Here is a 23,597-nt window from a genome sequence, read left to right as displayed (position 1 = left end):
CACTACTAAGTCTGTGAAGTGCAGAGGGACATTTGTAGAACCAATGTGATTGAAATTGTTTTTAAGTTATCCACTGTACCATTGTAACTTCTGTTGCCTACATTGTAACTTTCATTACACTTGCCATTTTGCCTACATTGTAACTTCTGTGCCATATTGTAATTCAAACCCCATTTTAAAACGCTTACTCCATTTTGTAAGGGCTTGCTGCAACCTTCATTTTTGCAAACCCTGCTGTAATTTTATTAGTCTAGTTAAGATGTGTGAGTGAGGGATGTATGGGTGATAGAATCAACCTCCAGCACCAGCCCGTCCTGATGAGATAAAGTTCAAATACCAACGGCTGAAGAACTAGACAACAGCCCTAACTCAAGCAAGAAGCATCCACCCTAAAAAGAAACAACAGAAGGAAGATCAAAGCCAGGTCCCAGGCTGACAGTCACGCCTGCAATTGACGGGTGATCAAGTACCAAACCCAGAGGCGGCTTGACACAGTGAAACCTAGAGACTTTGAATCCAAAACTCCTATAAAAAAGGAAGGGTGAGATGAGAGACTTTGGGTAACGTTCTGCTATCATCATCAAGAAGCATCGGTGCGCGCCCGACAGAGACCCGGCTCCTCCTCGTGCTCAGCTTTCCTGGCCAGTTACCGCCACGAGCTACAATCCCAAGCTGCGAACTCAAACTACAATCAGGACTGGTAACTATCCAGCAGCTGCAGAACATTTTGGGGTGTGTGTGTGTGTGTGTGTGTGTGTGTGTGTGTGTATAAGCATTGAGGTATTTGCTAATAGTTACAGATTAATAATAAATGTGGCATCTTTGCCTTGACCCCTAAAACGATCCTGTATAAGTTTGTGGGACTACACATTAACGCCAGAGGTGAGACTAGACCACATGGTCTCCTGGCTCCCAGCCAAGTACACCTCCCTCTAACTTAGGGGTGTTAAACTCATTCGGTGCAGGGGGTCAAATTCCATTTTTATTACGATCTCTGGGCCAGGGCGTCCATTTAGGGCTCACCACTCTCCTCATTCCAAAGTCGCGCCCTCACTAACCTCCATGGGAGATTAAGAGCAGAATACAGCCTTTATACAGTAAATACACTTTTCATTATCATCACTGTGTATTACTTCTTCAGGGCCTTGTTATTGCACTCAGCATCACCCAGTGAGGAAAATGGTCATTCTCTCTGTCCTTTGTTCCTCTTCCACCCACATCCTCCTTTTTCTTTTTCTTTTTCTCTTTCCTGGCTTTTTGTGTCTCCTCCTGTCTTCCCTCAGCATTCCTTCCCCTCCGCTACCACTATTTCACCTCCACAGCTTCCCACCCACCCCCTTCCCTATCGCAGTGGCTAAAATGGACAGTGGCAAAATAGTAAATGCTAAGGCAGTGACAGAAAACACCCCCCTGGTCACACCCTACCCACCTTTGTAAGGTTTGTATGAGGCATGCCTTCTGAGCTGTTATTTAAAAACTCATCATTTGCTGATCAATAATATCATGGCAAAATGCACATAAGAATGTTACATGTGAAGTTATCAACATAAACTAAAATCATAACTTAAAGTATGTTTTCCAGGTAAGTCTGGGGAGTGGCCAAACTGGTTCCTCGGGGACAAGGAGCAAGCTGATGCCTCAGCCAGGTGAAAACAAGGCTGATGGATCATTATCTGCTAAGTGGCCATTCTTTGGCAGGAAAGGGGGCAGGACAAAAATCTACATCCTGGCAAAGAAAAAGCAGGGAGTTTCCATCCACACAGACTGCCTGTTGCCTTGCTCCCAGCTGGAAATGCTTCCTCAAAGGGAGGATAGGATTATAAAAAGGAGGGGTGGACACCCCTAGGGTCCCTCCCCTCTCTCTGCCCATCACATTCTTTACACCTGAAAAGGCATCGGAAGTATGTTGGATTCTGGGGGAGGGGTTCTGACTCAAAGAATTTGATCTGTAAGACTGCTGAAAGCATAGGTGAGAAACTTGATTTGAATCTAATATCATTTGTTAACTTAGACACTAATAAGCTTTCTGTCTTTATTTTTCTTGTAACCATTTCTGACTTTTATGCCTCATTATTTGTACTCACTTGAAATCTATTTCTTTGTAGTTAATAAACTTGTTCTAAGGTTTTACCTCATCTAGTGTGTTTAAATTGAAGTGTCTGGGTAATGCTATGTAAAGTAATAAACGGCTATATTATTCACTGAAAGGAATAATAGATTGAGTGTATTTGTACTGTCCAGAGAGAGAATCTGTGACTGGGAGTGTGCCAGGATCACCCTGTGGACTCTTTAAGGCTGGTAAGAGCCAAGGGGTGGCTGACTGGCTGCAGCACCCACAGACATGGCTGGGAGTGACTTCCACACTGGAGGCTGTTTGTGAGCAGTCCAGGTTGGAGGCTACGGCAGCAAGACATTGTAGAGGCACCCCAGGTTACAGGACAGGTGTGACACAGCTTCCCATTGGTCTGGATTGTACCCTGGTATGTCACAAAGGTTTACACAGAATTACTGAAAACAAAAACTGAAGCTCTGCACAATTTAAGGACTAGACTGGGCCTTCTCATTCTGTGCTTTGAAAAGTAAGGACTATCAGCTTCAGATTTTTAAATTATGGACCTTGGTTCAGGTCCCCCTGGCACATTCCGCAGAGCAGTCCATACCCACGAGGAGTGTGTCACTGCCTGCTCTGACACCTGGGTGCCCCACAAGGATTTGCTGCTGTAGATCCCAGTCTGGGTTGCTCACAATCAGCCTGCAGCATGCAGGTCACACCCTGAGTGTCTGTAGCCATGGCCCTGGTCCAGCAACTGTGACCCCAGCAGCTTGGCAGCAACACTCCAGCTACATGCTGGCTTCCACCAGGCTCGGTTACTATCTGCGGGGCGACCCCAACACCCACCCAGTCCCAAAAGGTGAGTTCTGCACTGCCTACCCCTCTCCCAAGCAGTGCAGATATTGGCCCCTGTAAGGGTCAATGCATAACATTTTGCTGTTTTAAATAGAGTTACTAAGCAGCTTAGTTTAAACACAACATTGGATTAGTTTAAATTAACAATAAAACAAGTTTAACTATAGAGAGAGATTTTAAGTGAGTATAGATGTAAGCAGAGTCAGGATGAGCTCTACCCTGACATCTGGTGGTGAATTATGGCGAGGGTGGAAAAGAACTCCAGGGGCTGATCTTGTTTGCATAGGCACACCCACTCGCCTGGCATGAAACCACAGCAACTCAAAGTGGTTACTTTGGCTGGTGTGGGATCCCCAGTTTCTCTGTTATTGGGGCAGGAAGAATAAAGTTTTGTTACCCTGATTCTGTGAATCAAGGCCAGTGGAACTGTTGTATGACAGAAGGACTGAGTGAGTCATTCACCATTACCTAAGTAGCATTTGCTTGTCAAGGGGCATGGGTTACAAAACCCAGTGAATTGAGAGAGGATGGGGACAGGTATTTGTATCTGATGGTGTGGCCCCCTCCCAAGGGGGTTGAAACACCAATTGCACTACCTCCTCTCTCCACTGTTGAATGTCAGAGCTAACTTTGATTCCCTTAGGAGTCTAGTTACAGACTGCTGAGCTGAGTTTGCTTTGGGCCAATAGTGCACCAGCACTGGGGCTCCCCTACTACTAGCTGAAATCACTAAGAGCTGAAATCACAAAAGAGCTAAAGCTATTTAAGAGCTGAGATCACTGAGGCTGTGTTAACTAGTGGGGGAGCCTGAAGCTATAGCTAAGCTAACTTAGCTTAGCGGGGAGTGAGCGGAGCGGAGCGGCTCACAGGTCGGTGAGCGGAGCGGCTGGAGGAGCAGCTAGCAGAGCAGAGCAGAGCCTTGTGGGAGCGGCCCAAGGGACGGCTGGAGTGGAGCGGAGCGGAGCGGCTCACAGGTCGGTGAGCGGAGCGGAGCGGAGCGGAGCAGCGCGGCTCACAGGTCGGTGAGCGGAGCGGAGCAGCTGCCAGAGCAGTTCGTGGGACTGCGGGTGGAGTGGAGCAGTTCGTGGTGAAGGCTGCAGTGGAACCCCACGGAGAAGCAGCCGGTTGGCCTCGGATCACGTAAGGTGCCCCTTAACACCCTGCTCACCCCCCCCCCTTGAACTCTGGGGCTGCACTGATCATGGACAGAGACTTTGGGGGGTTGTCGGACTTTTGGGACTTTTGTGATTCTTGGGTTGCTGGACCCAAGAGACTTTGGGATTGGTGGACTTTTGGGACTTTGGTGATTCTTGGGTCGCTGGTTTCAAGAACCAACGGGAGAGGACACGGCCCAATTTGCTGGGGTGGGTCTTCGCTCATGGTTTGGTCTAAAAACTCTAGTTGTGGTGTTTTTTCCATTTAATGCTGATGTTGTGTACCTCATGTTATTAAACATTTTCTGTTACACTCAGACTCCGTGCTTGCGAGAGGGGAAGTATTGCCTCTTAGAGGTGCCCAGGGGGTGGTATGTAATTGTCCCAGGTCACTGGGTGGGGGCTCGAGCCGGTTTTGCATTGCGTTATTGAAACGGAACCCCTAGATACAGAACCCGGCCCTTGTTGCTGCCAACTTAGATGGGCAGAAGGGTTACATAAGTATCCGCTATTAAGGTCAGAAATGGTTACAAGAGAACCCACTTTGTCAGTCCCCTCTGGTGTGACAGTCACCCTCTGGGTCTGGCTGAACTATGCGCTTGTCTACACAATCACTTACTTCAGTATAACGTATGTCACTCCAGGGTGTGAATAACTGGCGCTCAGGTCCGTGTAAGACAGCGCTGTGTCAGCGGGAGAGCATCTCCTGCCACCATAGCTCCACCTCCATGAGTGGCATAGAGCATCTTCAGCTGATGGCTACAACAGTGCAGCTGCATCAGCACAGCCGTGCCGTTGTCCTGCTTCTAGTGTAGACTAGCCCAAACTGAAGAGTTTGGCACCTGTTTTCTTTGTACTTGGCCGTGGAATTGGCCCCACCCTTGGAGATGCCCCACTGAACACGCTGCAAGGGCTCATGGACTTTTTCCTTTGTTTATCTGCTAGTCCCCAACTAGCTGGAGTCAGTGGACAGCTGCTCCACTCTTCTGGCAGGAACCAAACCAATACTGGCTACTACTGTTTAAAAGAAACAGCAAGAGAAGCATGTGGGATGGGTTGGGAGGGGTTACATATCATTTTCCCCATAGGCCCTTTAACCTCAATTCTTGTCTGTGGCTCTTGGGCATTTCCCGTGAGTCTGTCGGACCAAAGCCCTGTGAGTCACACCCCTGCTGGGAGAGGACTCGTAGCCTCTGCTCTTCTGGTCAAGAATCCCACTTGGGGAAGGCTCCAGACACCTGTCCCTTCTCTGTCTCTCCTTGTAGGGTGTTTGTCTAGGCTGATCTGTGTGAAATTTCCAAACCACCTAAGGGCCTCTCTGCACAAACACTGACCCCACAATAATGGAATCTGTTTGACTTCACACCTTTGGTTAAGATACAAGACTCTTGTTTTGATGAAGATAATTTTATTTCAGGCTAGCTTGTCAGTAATACCCCCCCGTCCCAATCTGGTGTGGGAAGCGTGACCTTAACCCTGCATTTCTGTGTTATCTAATGTTTGTGTTTTGCTGAGCGTATTTCCTGGCTTTCAGAGGTACCCAGGGGAGCTGGAACAATGTGTATAGTGGGGGTGCTGAGATCTATTGAACCAAACTGCCAACCCAGTATGTGATGGAAACCACTTTAAGCCAGGGGGTGCAGCAGCCCCCAGCACCTCCAGTTCCAGCACCTCCAGTTCCAGCACCTATGGAGGTACCAGTTCTCTGCTTCCCATGTCTGCATTCTGCAAGGGTACAAGGCCTTGCTTTTAAACACACAAAATTCTCTGTTACTCACACACTTTAGGGACACCCACATTTACCCAGTTCCTAGGGCTCCAGGCAAAAGGCACCTAACTTTACTCCTCTGTGGACTCCGAGCTCTACTCCTCCGTGGGCTCTGGGCAAACACCCTTTCTCTGTGGACTCGGAGCAAACACCCTTTACTTTCCCTATGGATTCAGAACAAATGCCCTTTACTTTCCCTGTGGACTCAGGGCTTAATCTTTTGTGGGTTTATGGGGTCTTTTACCAGTGAAAGAGCCTTACCCGGTAATATCCTGCTTAATCTCTATTTGTTAACAATCCCCAAAACAGAAGCCACACGCTGTACATACAGTGCTCACCACTCCCAACAAGACAGATTAATTTTTCTTGATGACCAGTCAGGATCAGGTCATCTGGGGGAATCCAGTTTCTGCACAGTGTCCCTGGCAATGTTGAGCTCTGGCAGCTCTGAGCTTGGGGCTGTGTCCTACAGTTGGTTCCCAAAGAGCTTCCTTGTGGACCCCAGTTTATAGAGTGAAACTTGAGTCCTGCTTAGCCATACCTTAACCAATCCTTTTACTGAAATCCCTACGTACTGTAACAAAATTATCTAACCAATCATCATACCCCACCACCCAAATGGATTTACACCTCACAAAATTAATTATATAACAGACAAAAATAATTAAGGAACCAGACAGAGACCATACAGATAAACAAACAATAGAGAAGTGGGGACCATAAAGACAAAACAATCAAGAAATGAGGATTTCACAACCCCAACTATTGATAAGTGGTTTCTTGCTAGACAGGATGCATCAATACAAGTTTTCTTTAACCAGCTTGAGATCTGTTTCTTTACCTGGTGATGGCAGGTGCTGTTAGGACGGGTTCTCCGTCTTACCAGCCCGATGTGACAGTGTTTTAATGTCATTTAGATGGAATGTGAGGATGTGACTTTCTGCTTCTGAGCTAATGGCTGCTGCTCTCTTAATCTGGCTGCAGACAAACGCCTTGTGCCTCACCCTATGGCTACAGGAAAAGGCCTGATCCTAACACTGCCAAGGCCGCCCAAACTCCCCTATGGCAAAGTTTATTAGTGAATTAGCTGAAGGCTTGTCTACACATACATGTGCACTGGTTTCAATGCCCGGTAGGGAGCCAGCCGGGAGGGGGCAGAGGGGATCCCTGAGGGGGCATGAAGGGGGTTTACCTGGAGCACAGGGATAGGTTCATCCAGTTGCAAAACGGGAGGGCTGCTATAAGTGTCGTCACACCTGCCCCACAAGTTACTCCAGGAACCTGGCGGCAAAGCACCCACAGCTCCCTGGAATGAGGGGAGCGGAGCTGGTGGCTCCGGCCTAGGGCTGGTAGGCAGAGGGGTGTGTGTGTGTGTGTGCAGACAAGAGACCGCCCCGAGCCGCAGGGCCGGCTTTAGGCCAATTCCACCAATTCCCCCGAATTCCCTAAGAGGGCCCCGCGCCCAGTGGCAGGGCCGCCCAGAGTGGGGGGGCAAGTGGCAGAGAATCCCTTTCCTGGCTAGTGGCACCTTTTTAATTTTTACTCACCTGGCGGCACTCTGGGTCTTTGGCGGCACTTTGGCGGCAGGTCCTTCAGTGCTGCTGAAGACCCGGAGCGAGTGAAGGACCCGCTGCCAAAGACTAGGAGCGCCGCCCGGTGAGTACAAACCCCACGTGTTTTTTTTACGTGTTTGTTTTTTTAGTCATCCCTGTCGGGGCCCCGTCGAAACTGTTTGAATTGGGCCCCGCACTTCCTAAAGCCGGCCCTGCCGAGCCGGTCTGTTCCCGGAGCGGGTCACACCCAGAGTCCATGTCACCTGCAGCTCTAGCTCTGCGCTGCCTCTCCAGGACCAGGGACCCCATCGCCCTGGGACTCTCTGGGACAATCCCCAGTCTCCATAGACACCCCCCTTCCCCGGGACCGTCTCTTCTCTGTTCGCCCAGGGACACGGTTGGCATCTCTGCCCGACGCCCCTTAGCTGGGAGCAGCTGCCCGAGCCCGGGGGTGGGCGGTGGGGCCCGGGGGCAGAGCTGGGGCAGGGCTGCGGTGAATCCCTTGGGCGCTAGGACCCAGGAGCCGCTGGGCGGCGGCGCTGGGCTCAGTCCGGCAGCGGGAAGCGACTCGCAGCCGCTGCGGTGACTCCGGGTCCCGGCTCGATCCCCGAGCCCGGCGGCTGCTGCGGGGAGCCCGGAGCCCGGGCTGCAGCCGGGAGCGGGGAGTCTCCGGCCGGCCGGGCCCTTCCCGCTGCTCCCCGGGAGCCGCCCCCAGGCAGAGCCCCCGGCCCGGCCCCGCCCCGCTCGGGGGGAAGGTGAGGGACCCCCCAGGGAGCGGTGCCCCGGGCTGCGGGGAGCGGGTCTGGCCCCAGGCTGCTCCCCGCCGGGCTGGCTGCGATGCCTGGGCCCGGGAAAGCTGCCGCCAGCCCCAGGGTGTGCGGGGGAGGCCGGGACACGGAGAGCTGGGGGGGTGAACAGCGATGGGGGGCTGGAGGGGGGAGAACGGAGATGTGGGAGGGGGCGGGGGGGTGACCGGGGATGTGGGAGGGGGCAGGAATTGGGGAACAGGGATGTGGGAGGGGGGTGAGCAGGGATGTAGGAGGGGGCGGGAGGGGGTGACCAGGGATCTGGGAGAGGGCAGGAATTGGGGAACAGGGATGTGGGAGGGGGGTGAGCAGGGATGTAGGAGGGGGCGGGGGGGTGACTGGGGATGTGGGATGGGGTAGGAATTGGGGAACAGGGATGTAGGAGGGGGGTGACCGGGGATGTGGGAGGGGGCAGGAATTGGGGAACAGGGATGTGGGAGGGGGGTGAGCAGGGATGTAGGAGGGGGCGGGAGGGGGTGACCAGGGATCTGGGAGAGGGCAGGAATTGGGGAACAGGGATGTGGGAGGGGGGTGAGCAGGGATGTAGGAGGGGGCGGGGGGGTGACTGGGGATGTGGGATGGGGTAGGAATTGGGGAACAGGGATGTAGGAGGGGGGTGACCAGGGATCTGGGAGAGGGCAGGAATTGGGGAACAGGGATGTGGGAGGGGGGTGAGCAGGGATGTAGGAGGGGGCGGGAGGGGGTGACCAGGGATCTGGGAGAGGGCAGGAATTGGGGAACAGGGATGCAGGGGGTGGGAGGGGGCCAGGGGATGTGGGGCACTGGAGGGAGGCTGGGGGAACACACAGGTATCGGGGCAGGGGGAGAATTCTGGGTCTCAGGGGAGCAGAGCTGGACTAGAGGGAAACTCTGAGTGTGGGATAAAGGGAAGAAAAGGGGGGCTGTGGGGGGGCTGGAGGGAGACTATGGAGCAAGCAGAGACTGGCTGGGGAGGGCAGAGCCAGAGGGCAGGAGGAGGGCGGGGGAATGGAGAGAGATACAATGGCAGCTCCCCCAGCCCATGGGGTGCCAGTGGGGAATCTTTTCCCCTAGACATGGGGGTGGGTAAGCAGGGGGCTTCCCCTGAAGGGCTCAGAATTTACAAGGCAAATATCTCCTCTCTGTCACAGCCTGTTTACAATTGAGGTTGAGAGATAGTTCAGTGGTTTGAGCATTAGCCTGCTAAACCCAGGGTTATGAGCTCAATCCTTGAGGGGCCACTTAGGGATCTTGGGGCAAAAGTCACTACTTGGTCCTGCTAGTGAAGGCAGGGGGCTGGACTTGCTGACCTTTCAGGGTCCCTTCCAGTTCTATGAGATAGGTATATCTCCATATATTATATTTAAAATTTAGTCTTTGTATGTATGATTACCTGCCCTATGGGCGGACGGCGTATGTGTCCATGGGGTGCAAGGAGCTCCTGGCCCTCAGAGACTGTGTATGGACTTTGGAGACCAAGCTGAGGGAGACAGAGATGTACATAGAGGGACACAGTAGAATGGTCCCACTCCCGATCTGACGGCCTCTGTGCTGTTGAGGAGGGTGAAAGTTCCAGGGAAGGAGAACATCCAACTGGAGCAGAGGGAAATGATCCTATAGTTTGGACCCGCTGTGACAGGTTGGATCACAGAAACCCCCTTGGGAGTTGCCACCCAATGTGCAAAGACTACCCCTGCTTCTGTTTTCCCTGCCAGCTCAGGACTCCAGCACCCTGTCTTGCTGAGCCAGACACTCCCGTCTGGCTCCAGCCAGAGACCCAGGGTCTGAATCACTTGTCCCAAAGCTGCAGGTTTACCCGAAAACAGCTCACAGTAGTGTGCTTGTCTTTAGCACTCAGATGCCCAACTCCCAATGGGGTCTAAACCCAGATAAATCCGTTTTACCCTGCATAAAGCTTATGCAGGGCAAACTCATAAATTGTTCACCCTCTATAACACTGATAGAGAGATATGCACAGCTGTTTGCTCCCCCAGGTATTAATACATACTTTGAGTAAATTACTAAATAAAAAGTGATTTTATTAAATACAGACAGTAGGATTTAAGTGGTTCCAAGTAGTAACAGACAGAACAAAGTAAGTCACCAAGCAAAATAAAATAAAATGCGCAAATCTATGCCTAATCAAACTCAATACAGATAATCTCACCCTCAGAGATGCTTCAGTAAGTTTTTTCTCAGACTGGACACCTTCCAGGCCTGGGCACAATTCTTTCCCCTGGTACAGCTCTTGTTCCAGCTCAGGTGGTAGCTAGGGGATTCTTCATGATGGCTCCTCTCCCCCTTGTTCTCTTCCACCCCTTTATATATCTTTTGCATAAGGCGGGAACCCTTTGTCTCTCTGGGTTTCCACCCCCCCCCCCCACTGGAAAAGCACCAGGTTAAAGGTGGATTCCAGTTCAGGTGACATGATCACATGTCACTGCAAGACTTCATTACCCACTTGCCAGCACACACATATACAGGAAGACTCACAGGTAAATACAGCCATCTGCAGACAATGGGAGTCATCAAGATTCCACAAAAAGAAGAACAGGAGTACTTGTGGCACCTTAGAGACTAACAAATTTATTAGAGCATAAGCTTTCGTGGACTACAGCCCACTTCTTCGGATGCACGAAAGCTTATGCTCTAATAAATTTGTTAGTCTCTAAGGTGCCACAAGTACTCCTGTTCTTCTTTTTGCGGATACAGACTAACACGGCTGCTACTCTGAAACCTATCAAGATTCCAAACCATCATTAATGGCCCACACTCTACATAATTACAATAGGCCCTCAGAGTTACATTTTATATTTCTAGTTTTAGATACAAGAGTGGTACATTTATACAAATCAGATGATCATACTCAGTAGATTATAAGCTTTGTAATGATACCTTACAAGAGACCTTTTGCATGAAGCATATCCCAGTTACGTTACATTCACTTATTACAGTATTTTCTCTAAAACTATCCCAGTTACATTATATTGACTTATTATCAAGTTTTTATAAAACCATATAGACTGCACAACATCACACCCTCCTTCCAGATGATGTTGTGGTTTCCTCTCGCACTGAGGATACCTCTCCGGGGAGGGAACTCTAGCTATTAGGAAGAGACAGGTATTTAGTAATGGACAGTTCAATCATTAGAAACATAGAGAGCTGGGTTTGCGATGACTGGGAGAAACACACGGAGACTTGCCTGCCTGGTGTGAAGGTTGCAGATCTCTCGAGACATCTAGATAGACTTATATGTAGTGCTGGGGAGGAGTCAGTGGTCGTGATACATGTAAGTACCAATGACATAGGGAAGGGAAGGGTAGGGGAGAGGTCCTGGAGGCCAAATTTAGGCCGCTAGGTAAGAGATTGACTTTAGGACTCCATGGTCGCATTCTCTGAGATGCTCCCAGTTCCACACACAGGGCCAGTTAGACAGGCAGAACTGCACGGTTTCAATGCATGGATGAGACGATGGTGTAGAGAGGAGGGGTTTCGATTTATTAGGAACTGGGGAAACTTTTGGGAAAGGAGGAGCCTATACAGGAAAGATGGGCTCCACCTAAATCAAAATGGAACCAAATTGCTGGCACTTAACATTAAAAAGGTCGTAGAACAGTTTTTAAACTAGGGCTGGGGGAAAGCCAACAGGTGTGGAGGAGCACATGGTTTGGACATCCCTTAGGGGAGGATCTATTCATAGAGAATCTCTATGTCCTAGTGAGGACAAGAGAATGGAAAATGATAAAATATGGGCAGGGTCTGATCAGAAACAGTCAAATAAAAAGATTCCCATTCAATTACATTGTGTAATGGCAAACAGCTAAAAGGAGACAAGTTTTTAAAGTGCTTATTTACCAATGGTAGAAGCTAAATAAAATGGGTGAACTAGAGTGCCTCATATTAAATGAGGATATTAATGTAATAGGCACCACAGAAACTTGGTGGAATGAGGATAATCAATGGGATACAGTAATACCAGGGTACAAAATATATCGGAAGAACAGAACAGGTCGTGCTGGTGGGGAAGTGGCATTATATGTGAGAGAAAGCGTAGAATCGAATGAAGTAAAAATTGTAAATGAATCAAATGGTACCATAGAGTCTTTCTGGATAATAATTCCATAAGACTATAGCAGTAGGGATATATTACTGACAACCTGACCAGGATGGTGATAGTGACTGTGAAATGTTCAGGGAGATTAGAGAGGCTATTAAAATAAAAAATTCATTGATAATGGGGGATTTTAATTATCCCCATATTGACTGGGTACATGTCGCCTCAGGATGGGATGCAGAGGTAAAGTTTCTTGACCCCTTAAATGACTGCTTCTTGGAGCAGCTGGTCCTGGAACCCACAAGGGGAGAGGCAATTCTTGATTTAGTCCCAAGTGGAGCACAGGATCTGGTCCAAGAGGTGAATATAGCTGGACCGCTTGGTAATAGTGACCATAATATAATTAAATTTATCACTGTGGTGGGGAAAACACCACAGCAGCCTAACACGGTAGTATTTAATTTCAGAAAGCGGGACTACACAAAAATGAGGAAGTTAGTAAAACAGAAATTAAAAGGTACAGCGCCAAAAGTAAAACCCCTGCAAGCTGCATGGAAACTTTTTAAAGACACCATAATAGAGGCTCAACTTGAATGTATACCCCAAATTAAAAAAACATAGTAAGAGAACCAAAAAAGAGCCACTGTGGCTAAACAACAAAGTAAAAGAAGCAGTGAGAGGCAAAAAGGCATCCTTTAAAAAGTGGTAGTTCACTCTAGTGAGGAAAATAGAAAGGAGCATAAACATTGGCAAATGAAGTATAAAAATACAATTAGGAATGCCAAAAAGAATTTGAGGAACAGTTAGCCAAAGACTCAAAAAGCAATAGCAAAAACAATTTTAAGTACATCAGAAGCAGGAAGCCTGCTAAACAACCAGTAGGGCCACTGGACGATCAAGATTGCCCTTATATAAATCCATGGTACGCCCAAATCTTGAATACTGCAAACAGATGTGGTCTCCTCATCTCAGAAAAGATATACTGGCATTAGAAAAGGTTCGGAGAAGGGCAACTCAAATGATTAGGGGTTTGGAACGGGTCCCATATGAGGAGAAATTAAAAAGTCTAGGACTTTTCAGCTTGGAAAAGAGGAGACTAAGGGGGGATATGATAGAGGTATATAAAATCATGAGTGATATGGAGAAAGTGAATAAGGAAAAATTATTTACTTGTTCCCATAATGGGCAGCAGGTTTAAAACAAACAAAAGGAAGTTCTTCTTCACACACCGCACAGTCAACCTGTAGAACTCCTTGCCTGACGAGGTTGTGAAGGCTAGGACTATAACAGGGTTATATATTCATAGGTTAAGTCTATTAATGACTATTAGCCAGGATGGGTAAGGAATGGTGTCCCTAGCCTCTGTTTGTCAGAGTGTGGAGATGGATGGGAGGAGAGAGATCACTTGATCGTTACCTGTTAGGTTCATTCCCTCAGAGACACCTGGCATTGGTCACTGTCGGTAGACAGGATACTGGGCTAGATGGACCTGTGGTCTGACCGAGTATGGCCGTTCTTATGTTCTTATGAGATGCTAAAGGAGCACTCAAGGACGATAAGGCCATTACAGAGAAACTAAATGAATTATTTGCATCGGTCTTCATGGCTGAGGATGTGAGGGAGATTCCCAAAGCTGAGCCATTCTTTTTAGGTGACAGATCTGAGGAACTGTCCCAGATTGAGGTATCATTAGAGGAGGTTTTGGAACAAATTGATAAACTAAATAGCAATAAGTCACCATAACCAGATGGTATTCACCCAAGAGTTTCTGAAGGAACTCAAATGTGGAATTGCAGAACTACTAAGTGTAATCTGTAACTTATCATTTAAATCAGCTTCTGTACCAGGTGACTGGAGGATAGCTAATGTGATGCCAATTTTTAAAAAAGGGCTCCAGAAGTAATCCTGGCAATTGCAGGCCTGTAAACCTGATTCAGTACCAGGCAAACTGGTTGAAACTATAATAAAGAACAAAATTGTCAGACACATAGATGAACATAATTTATTGGAGAAGAGTCAACATGGTTTTAGTAAAAGGAAATCATGCCTCACCAATCTACTAGAATCCTTTGAGGGGGTAAACAAGCATTTGGACAAAGGGGATCCAATGAATATAGTATACTTTGCTTAAGAGCCTTTGGTGAGGAACCTTGTCAAAGGCTTTCTGAAAATCTAAGTAAGCTGCAATGGGATAAGAGGGAAGGTCCCTCTCATGGATTGGTAACTGATTAAAAGAGAGGAAACAAAGGGTAGGTATAAATGATCCGTTTTCAAAATGGAGAGAGGTAAATAGTGGTGCCCCCAGGGCATAGGCACCAACTTTTCCAGGCCCCGGTGGGTGCTCGCTCCTGGCTCCGCCCCGCCCCCTCCTGCCCCGCCCCATCCCAACCCCTTCCCCAAAGTCCCTGCCCTACTCTGCCCCCTCCCTGCTCCTATTGGACCCCTTCCCCAAATCCTCACCCGGGACCCACCTCTTCCCCGAGCGTGCCGCGTTCCCCCTCCTCTCCTCTCTGTCCCAGCGCTTGCTGCCATGAATCAGCTGTTTCGTGGTGGGAAGCGCTGGGAGGGAGGAGGGAGAAGTGGAGCCACGGCGCGCTCAGGGGAGGAGGCGGAGCGGAGGTGAGCTGGGGGCGGGGCAGGACGGGGAGCTGCCGGTGGGTGCAGAGCACCCACCAATTTTTCCCCTTGTGTACTCCAGCCCCAGAGCACCCATGGAGTTGGCACCTATGTCCCAGGGGTCTCTTCTGGGACCAGTCCTATTCAAACAATTATAAATGATCTGGAAAAAGGGGTAAACAGTGAGGTAGCAAAATTTGCAGATGATACAAAATTACTCAAGATAGTTAAGACCCAGGCAGACTGTGAAGAGCTACAAAAGGCTCTCTCAAAACTGGATGACTGGACAACAAAATGGCAGATGAAAATTTAATATTGATAAATGCAAAGTAATGCACATTGGAAAACATAATCCCAAATACACATATAAAATAATTAGCTGTTACCACTCAAGAAAGAAATCACAGAGTCATTGTGGATAGTTCTCTGAAAACATCCACTCAGTGTGTAGCAGCCGTCAAAAAAGCGAACAGAATACTGGGAATAATCAAGAAAGGGATTGATAATAGGACAGTAAACATCATCTTGCACCTATATAAATCCATGGTACGCCCACATCTTGAATGCTACGTGTAGATGTGGTCGCCCCATCTCAAAAAAGATATATTGGAATTGGAAAAGGTTCAGAAAAGGGCAACAAAAATGATTAGGGATATGGAACGGCTTCCGTATGAGGAGAGATTAATAAGACTGGGACTTTTCAGCTTGGAAAAAAGATGGCTAAGGGGAGATATGATTGAGGTCTAAAATCATGACTGGTGTAGAGAAAGTAGATAAGGAAGTATTGTTTACTACTTCTCATAACACAAGAACTAGGCATCACCAAATGAAATTAGTAGGCAGCAGGTTTAAAACAAATAAAAGGAAGTATTTCTTCACACAACACAGTCAACCTGTGGATCTCCTTGCCAGAGGATGTTGTGAAGGCCAAGATCATAACAGGGTTCAAAAAAGAACTAGATAAGTTCATGGAGGATAGGTCCATCAATGGCTATTAGCCAGGCAGGGATGGTGCCCCTAGCCTCTGTTTGCCAGGAAGCTGGGAATGAGCGACAGGGGATGGATCATTCGATGGTTCCCTGTTCTGCTCATTCCCTCTGGGGCACCTGGCATTGGCCACTGTCAGAAGACAGGATACTGGGCTAGATGGACCTTTGGTCTGACCCCGTAGGGCCATTCTTATGTTCTTTAAAGAGCCTAGGGGGAATCGGGGTGTGAAATGGAATAACGCTAATTCAGAAACCTCCCCAATTGCTCTTCTCACCCTGACAGGTTGCAGAATAATGACCCCAGATCACTCCAGATCGTCCCATTTTCCTAGGGGCTGGGGCAGGGAAATGGCTGTGGTGGATCCAACTCAGGTAGGGGATTTTGCGGGGAGCTGCTGGGGAGGGTTGAGGTAGAGGGGGGAGGGGCAAGAAACACACAAGGTGAGGCAGGGAGGGGGACAGGGTGTGATAAACCTGCTGGGACATGCTCAGCCTAGGGGCTCTTTTATGAACAGGCCTCATTATTGCGGGTGGGGGATGAACATTCCCCCATTTCTGAAAAAGGAAACAGATCCCCCCTCAGACACGGCTGGGAAAGCAGCAAAATGCTGGAGCCTGAACCCCCTGGGCTGAGACTGCAGTGAAACACAAATGGGAGGTGCTGGGATTCCTGTCCCTGTTCCCTGCACTGAGCTCTGCCTCCCACATCAGCCTGTGCCCTAGTAGGTGGGTAGGAAATGAGAAGACCCTGCCCTCCTCCGTCTGCTGGGAAGACAAGGAGCTCTCCCCTTCTCTCTGTTCCCTGTAGCCTTCTGGCCACTGTGAGCAGGGTGGGGGTGGGATTCTGCTCCTCTGGCCCTCCCAGAGCTGTCCTGGTGTTGTGCTTCTTCCCCCATGAATAGTGGGGCTGTGGCTGGGGCACCAGCTCTGAGTGGGGGGCACCTGTTGTTTCAGATGCCAGTGAGCTTCGAGGAGGTGGCTGTGTATTTCACTGCGGGGCAGGGGGCTCTGCTGGACCCCGCTCAGAGAGCCCTCTACAGGGACGTCATGCAGGAGAACTATGAGACTGTGACCTCGCTGGGTAAGGATTCCTGTCCCCTCAGCTATTTGAAGCCATGGGGCCTGTATTTCCGCATCTGGTCAGGTTCTTCCCTGGTCAGTTAGATTAGAGGGGAATGGATCACATAGTCCACAGCTCCAGTATGAGAGAGCCACTCACCTCCAAACCCTCTCCAATAGGATACGGGAGTCATAAAATCATAGGACTGGAATGGATCTCAAGAGGTCATCTAATCCAGTCTCCTGTGTGAACGTAATGGACATGCTAATTCACACCCATCCCTCCAGCTCTCATGAGTGCAGAAGTGGTGCGTTATCCTTTCTCAGCAGTTCTCAAACTTCATTGCACCATGACCCCTTCTGACAACAAACGACTACACAGCCCCGGGAGGGGGAACTAAAGCCTGAGACTGAATCCGACCTTCAGCCCAGGGTGGAGGAGCTCTGGCTTTGGCTTGAGCCCTGGATGGGGGGAGCAGGTGGGGAGGCTCAGGTTTTCGCTTCAGCCCCCGACTGGGGGGACTCAGGCTTTGGCTTCAGCCTCGGACCCCCGCAAGTCTGATGCCAGCCCTGGGGACCCCCATTAAAATGGGGGTTGCAGCCCACTTTGGGATCCTGACGCAGAATTTGAGAACCGCTGTCTTATCTGCATTAATTCTCACTCACAGACAGTATCTCTGTGCATTGCCCTTCATGGGACTAGCTCCATCTATGGGGAGGGTGTGGGCTCTGGAGGTTTAGACATGGGCAGGGGTTTGTAGTCCATAAGGCCAGTTTGCTAGTTTGCTGTATTGCATAATGTGTTTTCTTCAGTGGTTTGATTGATTATATTGTTATTTTATTGGGTTTGGTTTATGCTGAATTCCAGTATGTTACCCATAATAGTTGGCTGTAACACAGGGAACCTATCCTGTATGATTAGCTAGAGCAAGTTAGTATAAGTATTTGTAACCTTTGACATAGATAAATGGCCTACCGGTTACCCCTTTTGACTTTGGGGGACTGATGGGGAACCAAACAAAGAACTGAACAGACCAGTAAGCACAAGGTACACCACAGAACATGGAAGTCATGATTTAGGCCAGAGGTAACAGTTTTGGGGATGAGATAATCGATACCAATGCATATGAATACATGTCATAATATGTTAGCCTAAGAGTAAGTGTACCCGAAGATTTATCTGGATGAGGAAATGCTATTTGGGGCATCGTAGTTTTGGGCCCTGATTAGAATGGGGCCAGGACCCTATACGAGGGTAAACAACCCATGCAGAGGGGTCATTCTTTCCTATATTCTATCAAGCTATCAGCTCAATATAGCAAAGCTACTTAACACTCAACCCTGATCCCTACCAAAATGGGCAAGTCTGGACCATTGAATTCATCAGGCATGCCAGAGTTGAGGCTGGTCCTCTGTCTCCCATTCCCAGGTCTTCAGGGAAGGGTGTGAGTATGCTAGTTTGCGTAGTCTTTTAGAATAGAAATGTTACCCCAAGGTGCCATAGAATTGAATGACTACTTTGTCATTCTGTGTTTAATAGCATTTATTGTAACGATCTTCATATTTTGATATTCTCCTCAGAATACATGTCCTTGCCACACAAGTGGAGGATCCTCTCATGATGTTGAACTCTCTGAGTTTTCTAACTAGGGACAAAACCCTAAATATTTTCTGGTCAGACCATTGGTGAGCCGTAATAAACTAGCCCATAAATTCAAGTCAATAGATTTAACATCAGAGCTTTGTGTGCCTCAGCAAGTCCCCCAGAACACACAGATCCTGAACACTCGTAGGGAGGGAGGGACAACTTCCCCCCACCCCCAGAGATCTGCCTCTCCCACAGGGGCTCAGTGACTATGTTCCCATCTGTTCAGACCCCACAACCCCCAGCAAATCATGGGGTCAGTTTAAACTCAGTGTGTGACAAATCCTGCCCCCAATCCTCAGTGCACTCTGCTCATACCTGATTTCACCCCCGAGCAGGACTCCGCGTTCCCAAACCTGCCCTGATCACCCGGCTGGAAGCAGGGGAAGAGCCGTGGGTCCCGGATCTCCAGGACTACAAGGAAAGGAAGATCCCAAGAGGCCCCTGCACAGGTGAGGAGTCAGTGACACTGACACAGAAACTATCTGGCAAATGGAGGAAAAATCTGAAAATCCCCAAAATGTGGTGTGAGCCCCCCTCAGTTCTGCCTCATCTCACCCAGGTCAGGCGCTGGTCAGCAGGTGTCGTATCATCATGGCAGATATCGCTCATGGCTTCCCACCCACCCTGTTCCCTGTCAGGAGTTTTCTCCCTGACGTCACTTCCCTGGGAGTGTTTGGATGGGATGTGGAGGCAGAATCCAATTTCTCAGTCTCCCCAACAGTCATTGTGTGAGGGGGTGGACTAAGCCCAAGGGCCCCCTGCTGGAGAGCTCGGGGCTCTGCCACACCCATTCCAGGAAGGGAGCAGTAGAGAGATCCTCCGAGCAGGCTAGAGTGGCTGCACAAGAAGCAAGCAATCAGGGACCGGGGGGGGGGAGGGGGGGGCATATAAAAAGGAGCAGCAGATCAGAGAAGAGAGAGAGTTGTTGGATTGAGTGGCTACTGGGAGCTGGAGGAAAAGGACTCCGTGCCCAGCTGCCTGAAGGCACTGCAGCACAACAACAGCTAAGTGGGGGCAGGGACCGGGGGAGTGAGAGGCTCCTGGCTGGCTGCTCAGACCGAGCTAAGGACCGTTTGCCAGCAGCGACCAGAGGAGCATTGAGGGGCTCCTGTCTGGCTGAAGGGACTGGGTGAGGACTGAGCCTGGGGAGGACCCCAGGAAAATAGTGTCTCCAAGGGGGAAGCCCTGGGGATACAGCCCCCTACCGGGGCTGAGACTACTTTAGGACTGAGCCCAGGCAGGGCTAGAGAAACAGCACCAGGGGGGTACTGGGCTAGGCCCTGGTGGACTGTGTACCCCAGAAGGGGCCTGTTCTGGTTCACGCACAGACACTGTGTGTGACTCAGCCAGAGGGCTGAGTTGTTGAAGAAACCGACTGAGAACCACTGAAAGGGGTCACCAGAGGATAAAGAATGCAGACATGCCCACGAGAGGCGGGTGCCGACCCTATCACACATTGCATTGTGTTTTCTCTCTTGGCTATTCTTTCCTTTCTACCAGCCCAGGCAATGACTCCTGCCTGGACTCTCTCTCTCTTCCCCAGCAGGTGATGAGACAATGAATGAGAACGAGAAGGGGAATCCACAGCAGGAAGGTCCTGACCAAGTGGAACTGCAGGGGAGGTTTTTGAGAAGAGCTGAAGGGAATTTTTCCCAGTACTGGGAACAGAGAAAAGCCTGGAGTAATCGGCACAGGTCAGAGAAGAAGTTGGGAAACCGCCAAAGGAAGAAAGTGAAGGAAGTAATTGAATGTGGGGGAGGAGGCAAGGATCCCCAGGAAACCACAGGCCAGCAGACAAATCCCAAGGAAAAGAAACCATATAAATGCTTGGAATGTGGGAAGAGCTTCAGTCGGCGCTCAGATCTTATTAAACATGGTAGAATCCATTCTGGAGAGAGACCCTATAAATGCTTGGACTGTGGGAAAAGCTTCAATCAGAGTTCAAATCTTACTACCCATCGGAGAGTGCACATAGGAGAGAGACCCTATAAATGTTTCGAGTGTGGGAAAAGTTTCGGTGTACTATCAACCCTTATTATACATCAGAGAACTCACACAGGAGAGAAACCTTATGAATGTTTGGACTGTGGGAAAAGCTTCTATCGGAGCTCAAATCTTACTGCCCATCAGAGAGTGCATACAGGAGAGGGACCACATAAATGTCTTGAGTGTGGGAAAAGCTTCAGTGCACCATCAGTCCTCCTTATACACCAGAGAACCCACACGGGAGAGAAACCTTATAAATGCTTGGAGTGTGGGAAAAGCTTCAGTCAGAGCTCAGGCCTTATTAGCCATGAGAGAATCCATACAGGGGAGAGACCGTATAAATGCTTGGACTGTGGGAAAAGCTTCAGTCGCCGCTCAGACCTTAGTAACCATGGGAGAATCCACACAGGAGAGAGACCATATAAATGCTTGGACTGTGGGAAAAGCTTCAGTCAGAGCTCAGGCCTTATTAACCATAGCAGAATCCACATGGGAGAGAGACCCTATACATGCTTGGACTGTGGGAAATGCTTTTATGGGAGCTCAAATCTTACTGCCCATCAGAGAGTGCACATAGGAGAGGGACCATATAAATGTCTTGAGTGTGGGAAAAGCTTCAGTGCACCATCCGTCCTCCTTATACACCAGAGAACCCACACGGGAGAGAAACCTTATAAATGTTTGGAGTGTGGGAAAAGCTTCAGTCAGAGCTCAGGCCTTATTAGCCATGAAAGAATCCATACAGGGGAGAGACCATATAAATGCTTGGACTGTGGGAAAAGCTTCAGTCACCGCTCAGGCCTTAGTAACCATGGGAGAATCCACACAGGAGAGAGACCATATAAATGCTTGGACTGTGGGAAAAGCTTCAGTCGCCGCTCAGACCTTAGTAACCATGGGAGAATCCACACAGGAGAGAAACCCTATAAATGTTTGATCTGTGGGAAAAGCTTCAATCGGAGCTCAAATCTTCATACCCATTGGAGAGTGCACACAGGAGAGAGTGGGAAAAGTTTCAGTGAGAGCTCAAAGCATCAGGAGAGCATTCATGTAAGTGCCTCAGCTGTGGGGTAAGTTTCATTCGAAGATCAAACCTTGCTTCATATCAGACAATTCACATGAGAGAAACCCTATAAGTGCTTGGATGGTAGGAAAAGCTTCAATAACTGCAGGAAAAAAGTCAGTCTGAGCTCACACATTATTCCACATGTGATAACTCACAGAATAAAGACCTTGAATGTGGCAGAAGCTTCATTTGGTGCTCGCATCAGAGACTTCTCCACATAGGAGAGAAATTCTCTCACTGCCCTGACTGGGGCTGGCCATAGTAAAAATTCCATTTCCTAATTCCCACCCGCAGCAGTGGCATTTGGCTCCCAGGTATCCACTGGGGGCAGGTTCCAGCAGCAGCTGACCCTGAGCTGGTCAGGAACCCTCTGGCTTTGCCTGGTCTCAGCAAACCCAAGGCAGAGGAGGAAAAGTCCCAGTCAGCCCTTCCTCCCTGCTGCAGCCCTGGTGCTGAACTGATGGGCCTTCCTGTCTCCTGCTAACCTGCTGGGAGGAGGGACAGAGAAACTCCTCCATAGAATCTCAGGGTTGGAAGGGACCTCAGGAGGTATCTAGTCCAACCTCCTGCTCAAAGCAGGACCAATTCCCAACTAAATCATCCCAGCCAGGGCTTTGTCAAGCCGGACCTTAAAAACCTCCAAGGAAGGAGACTCCACCACCTCCCTAGGTAACGCATTCCAGTGCTTCACCACTGTGAAAGTTACTAGTGACCCCCCCTTAACAGAGCAGCCTTTATGTCAACCAGGGCCATTAGGGGGAAGCAGACACTTCAAGTACACAGTAGCCTGAACTTTTCAACTGTCTTCCCTTCAAGGCCTTACAGTAGTTGAAGCTGGTCCCAAGCCGGTTTTCACTGACCAGATAGCAAAAGCACGGGTCTGACAACCACCAATCAAGTGTTAACACTGCAAAGACCTTTGTCTGAATGTGTATAAAGGATCTGTAAAATGTGTGTAAGACAGAGTTTTTGTACTAAAGTGCAAAGCTCTCCTTTTTTCTGCAGAATAAAGCGACTCTTCCTTATCCCTGTCTGGCTGTTATTGGCTCTCAGCTAAGTAGACCCGATATTTCGGTAACACCACCCTCCTAGTGAAATAGTGTTTCCTAATATCCAACCTGGACCTCCCCCACTGCAACGTGAGACCATTGCTCCTTGTTCTGTCATCTGCCACCACTGAGAACAACCGAGCTCCATCCTCTTTGGAACCCCCCTTCACGTAGTTGAAGGCTGCTATCAAATCCCCCCTCATTCTTCTCTTCTGGAGACTAAAAAAACCCGGTTCCCTCAGCCTCTCCTCATAAGTCATGTGCTCCAGACCCCTAATCATTTTTGTTGCCCTCCGCTGGACTCTTTCCAATTTTTCCACATCCTTCTTGTAGTGTGGGGCCCAAAACTGGACACAGTATTCCAGATGAGGCCTCACCAATGTCGAATAAAGGGGAACAATCACTTTCCTCGATCTGCTGGCAATGCCCCTACTTATACAGCCCAAAATGCCGTTAGCCTTCTTGGCAACAAGGGCACACTGTTGACTCATATCCAGCTTCTCGTCCACTGTGACCCCTAGGTTCTTTTCTGCAAAACTGCTACCTAGCCATTCGGTCCCTAGTCTGTAACAGTGAATGGGATTCTTCCGTCCTAAGTGCAGGACTCTGCACTTGTCCTTGTTGAACCTCATCAGGTTTTTTTTGGCCCAATCCTCTAATTTGTCTAGGTCCCTCTGTATCCGATCCCTACCCTCTAGTGTATCTACCACGCCTCCTAGTTTAGTGTCATCTGCAAACTTGCTGAGAGTGCAGTCCACACCATCCTCCAGATCATTAATAAAGATATTAAAGAAAACCGGCCACAGGACCGATCCTTGTGGCACTCCGCTTGAAACCGGCTGCCAACTAGACATGGAGCCATTGATCACTACCCGTTGAGCCTGACGATCTAGCCAGCTTTCTATCCACCTTACAGTCCATTCATCCAGCCCATACTTCTTTAACTTGGCGGCAAGCTC

General features: G+C 49.3%; 1 protein-coding gene across 3 annotated transcripts; it reads left to right on the top strand.

The window, feature by feature from the left end:
* The first annotated feature begins 7,913 nt into the window (after window positions 1-7,913).
* LOC135977897 (zinc finger protein 436-like) lies at window positions 7,914-22,614 on the top strand. Of its 3 annotated transcripts, none has more exons than XM_065579049.1 (5): window positions 7,914-8,138; window positions 16,114-16,202; window positions 16,785-16,911; window positions 18,873-18,986; window positions 20,084-22,614. In XM_065579049.1, exons 2-5 carry the CDS (start codon window positions 16,125-16,127, stop codon window positions 21,595-21,597), a joined length of 1,833 nt encoding a protein of 610 aa, XP_065435121.1. In that variant the 5' UTR covers window positions 7,914-8,138; window positions 16,114-16,124; the 3' UTR covers window positions 21,598-22,614. The 3 variants fall into 3 exon arrangements, with proteins under 3 accessions (XP_065435121.1, XP_065435119.1, XP_065435120.1); XM_065579047.1 differs by having other exon boundaries at window positions 20,081-22,614; XM_065579048.1 differs by lacking the exon at window positions 7,914-8,138 and adding an exon at window positions 9,206-9,510 and having other exon boundaries at window positions 20,081-22,614.
* Window positions 22,615-23,597: the final 983 nt, after the last annotated feature.

The sequence above is a fragment of the Chrysemys picta genome, unplaced genomic scaffold (genome assembly GCF_011386835.1).
Source record: "Chrysemys picta bellii isolate R12L10 unplaced genomic scaffold, ASM1138683v2 scaf71, whole genome shotgun sequence".
Taxonomy (NCBI): domain Eukaryota; kingdom Metazoa; phylum Chordata; order Testudines; family Emydidae; genus Chrysemys; species Chrysemys picta.
The sequence above is the reverse complement of the archived record's forward strand: the minus strand, read 5'-3'. Positions and strand labels throughout refer to the sequence as shown.

Excerpts from the sequence above, each read along its gene's own strand:
- LOC135977897 (XM_065579047.1), top strand. The coding sequence starts at position 16,125 with ATGACCCCAGATCACTCCAGATCGTCCCATTTTCCTAGGGGCTGGGGC. Across the intron at positions 16,912-18,872 it reads TGAGACTGTGACCTCGCTGG|GACTCCGCGTTCCCAAACCT; the intron begins GTAAGGATTCCT and ends ACCCCCGAGCAG. Across the intron at positions 18,987-20,080 it reads CCCAAGAGGCCCCTGCACAG|CAGGTGATGAGACAATGAAT; the intron begins GTGAGGAGTCAG and ends TCTCTTCCCCAG.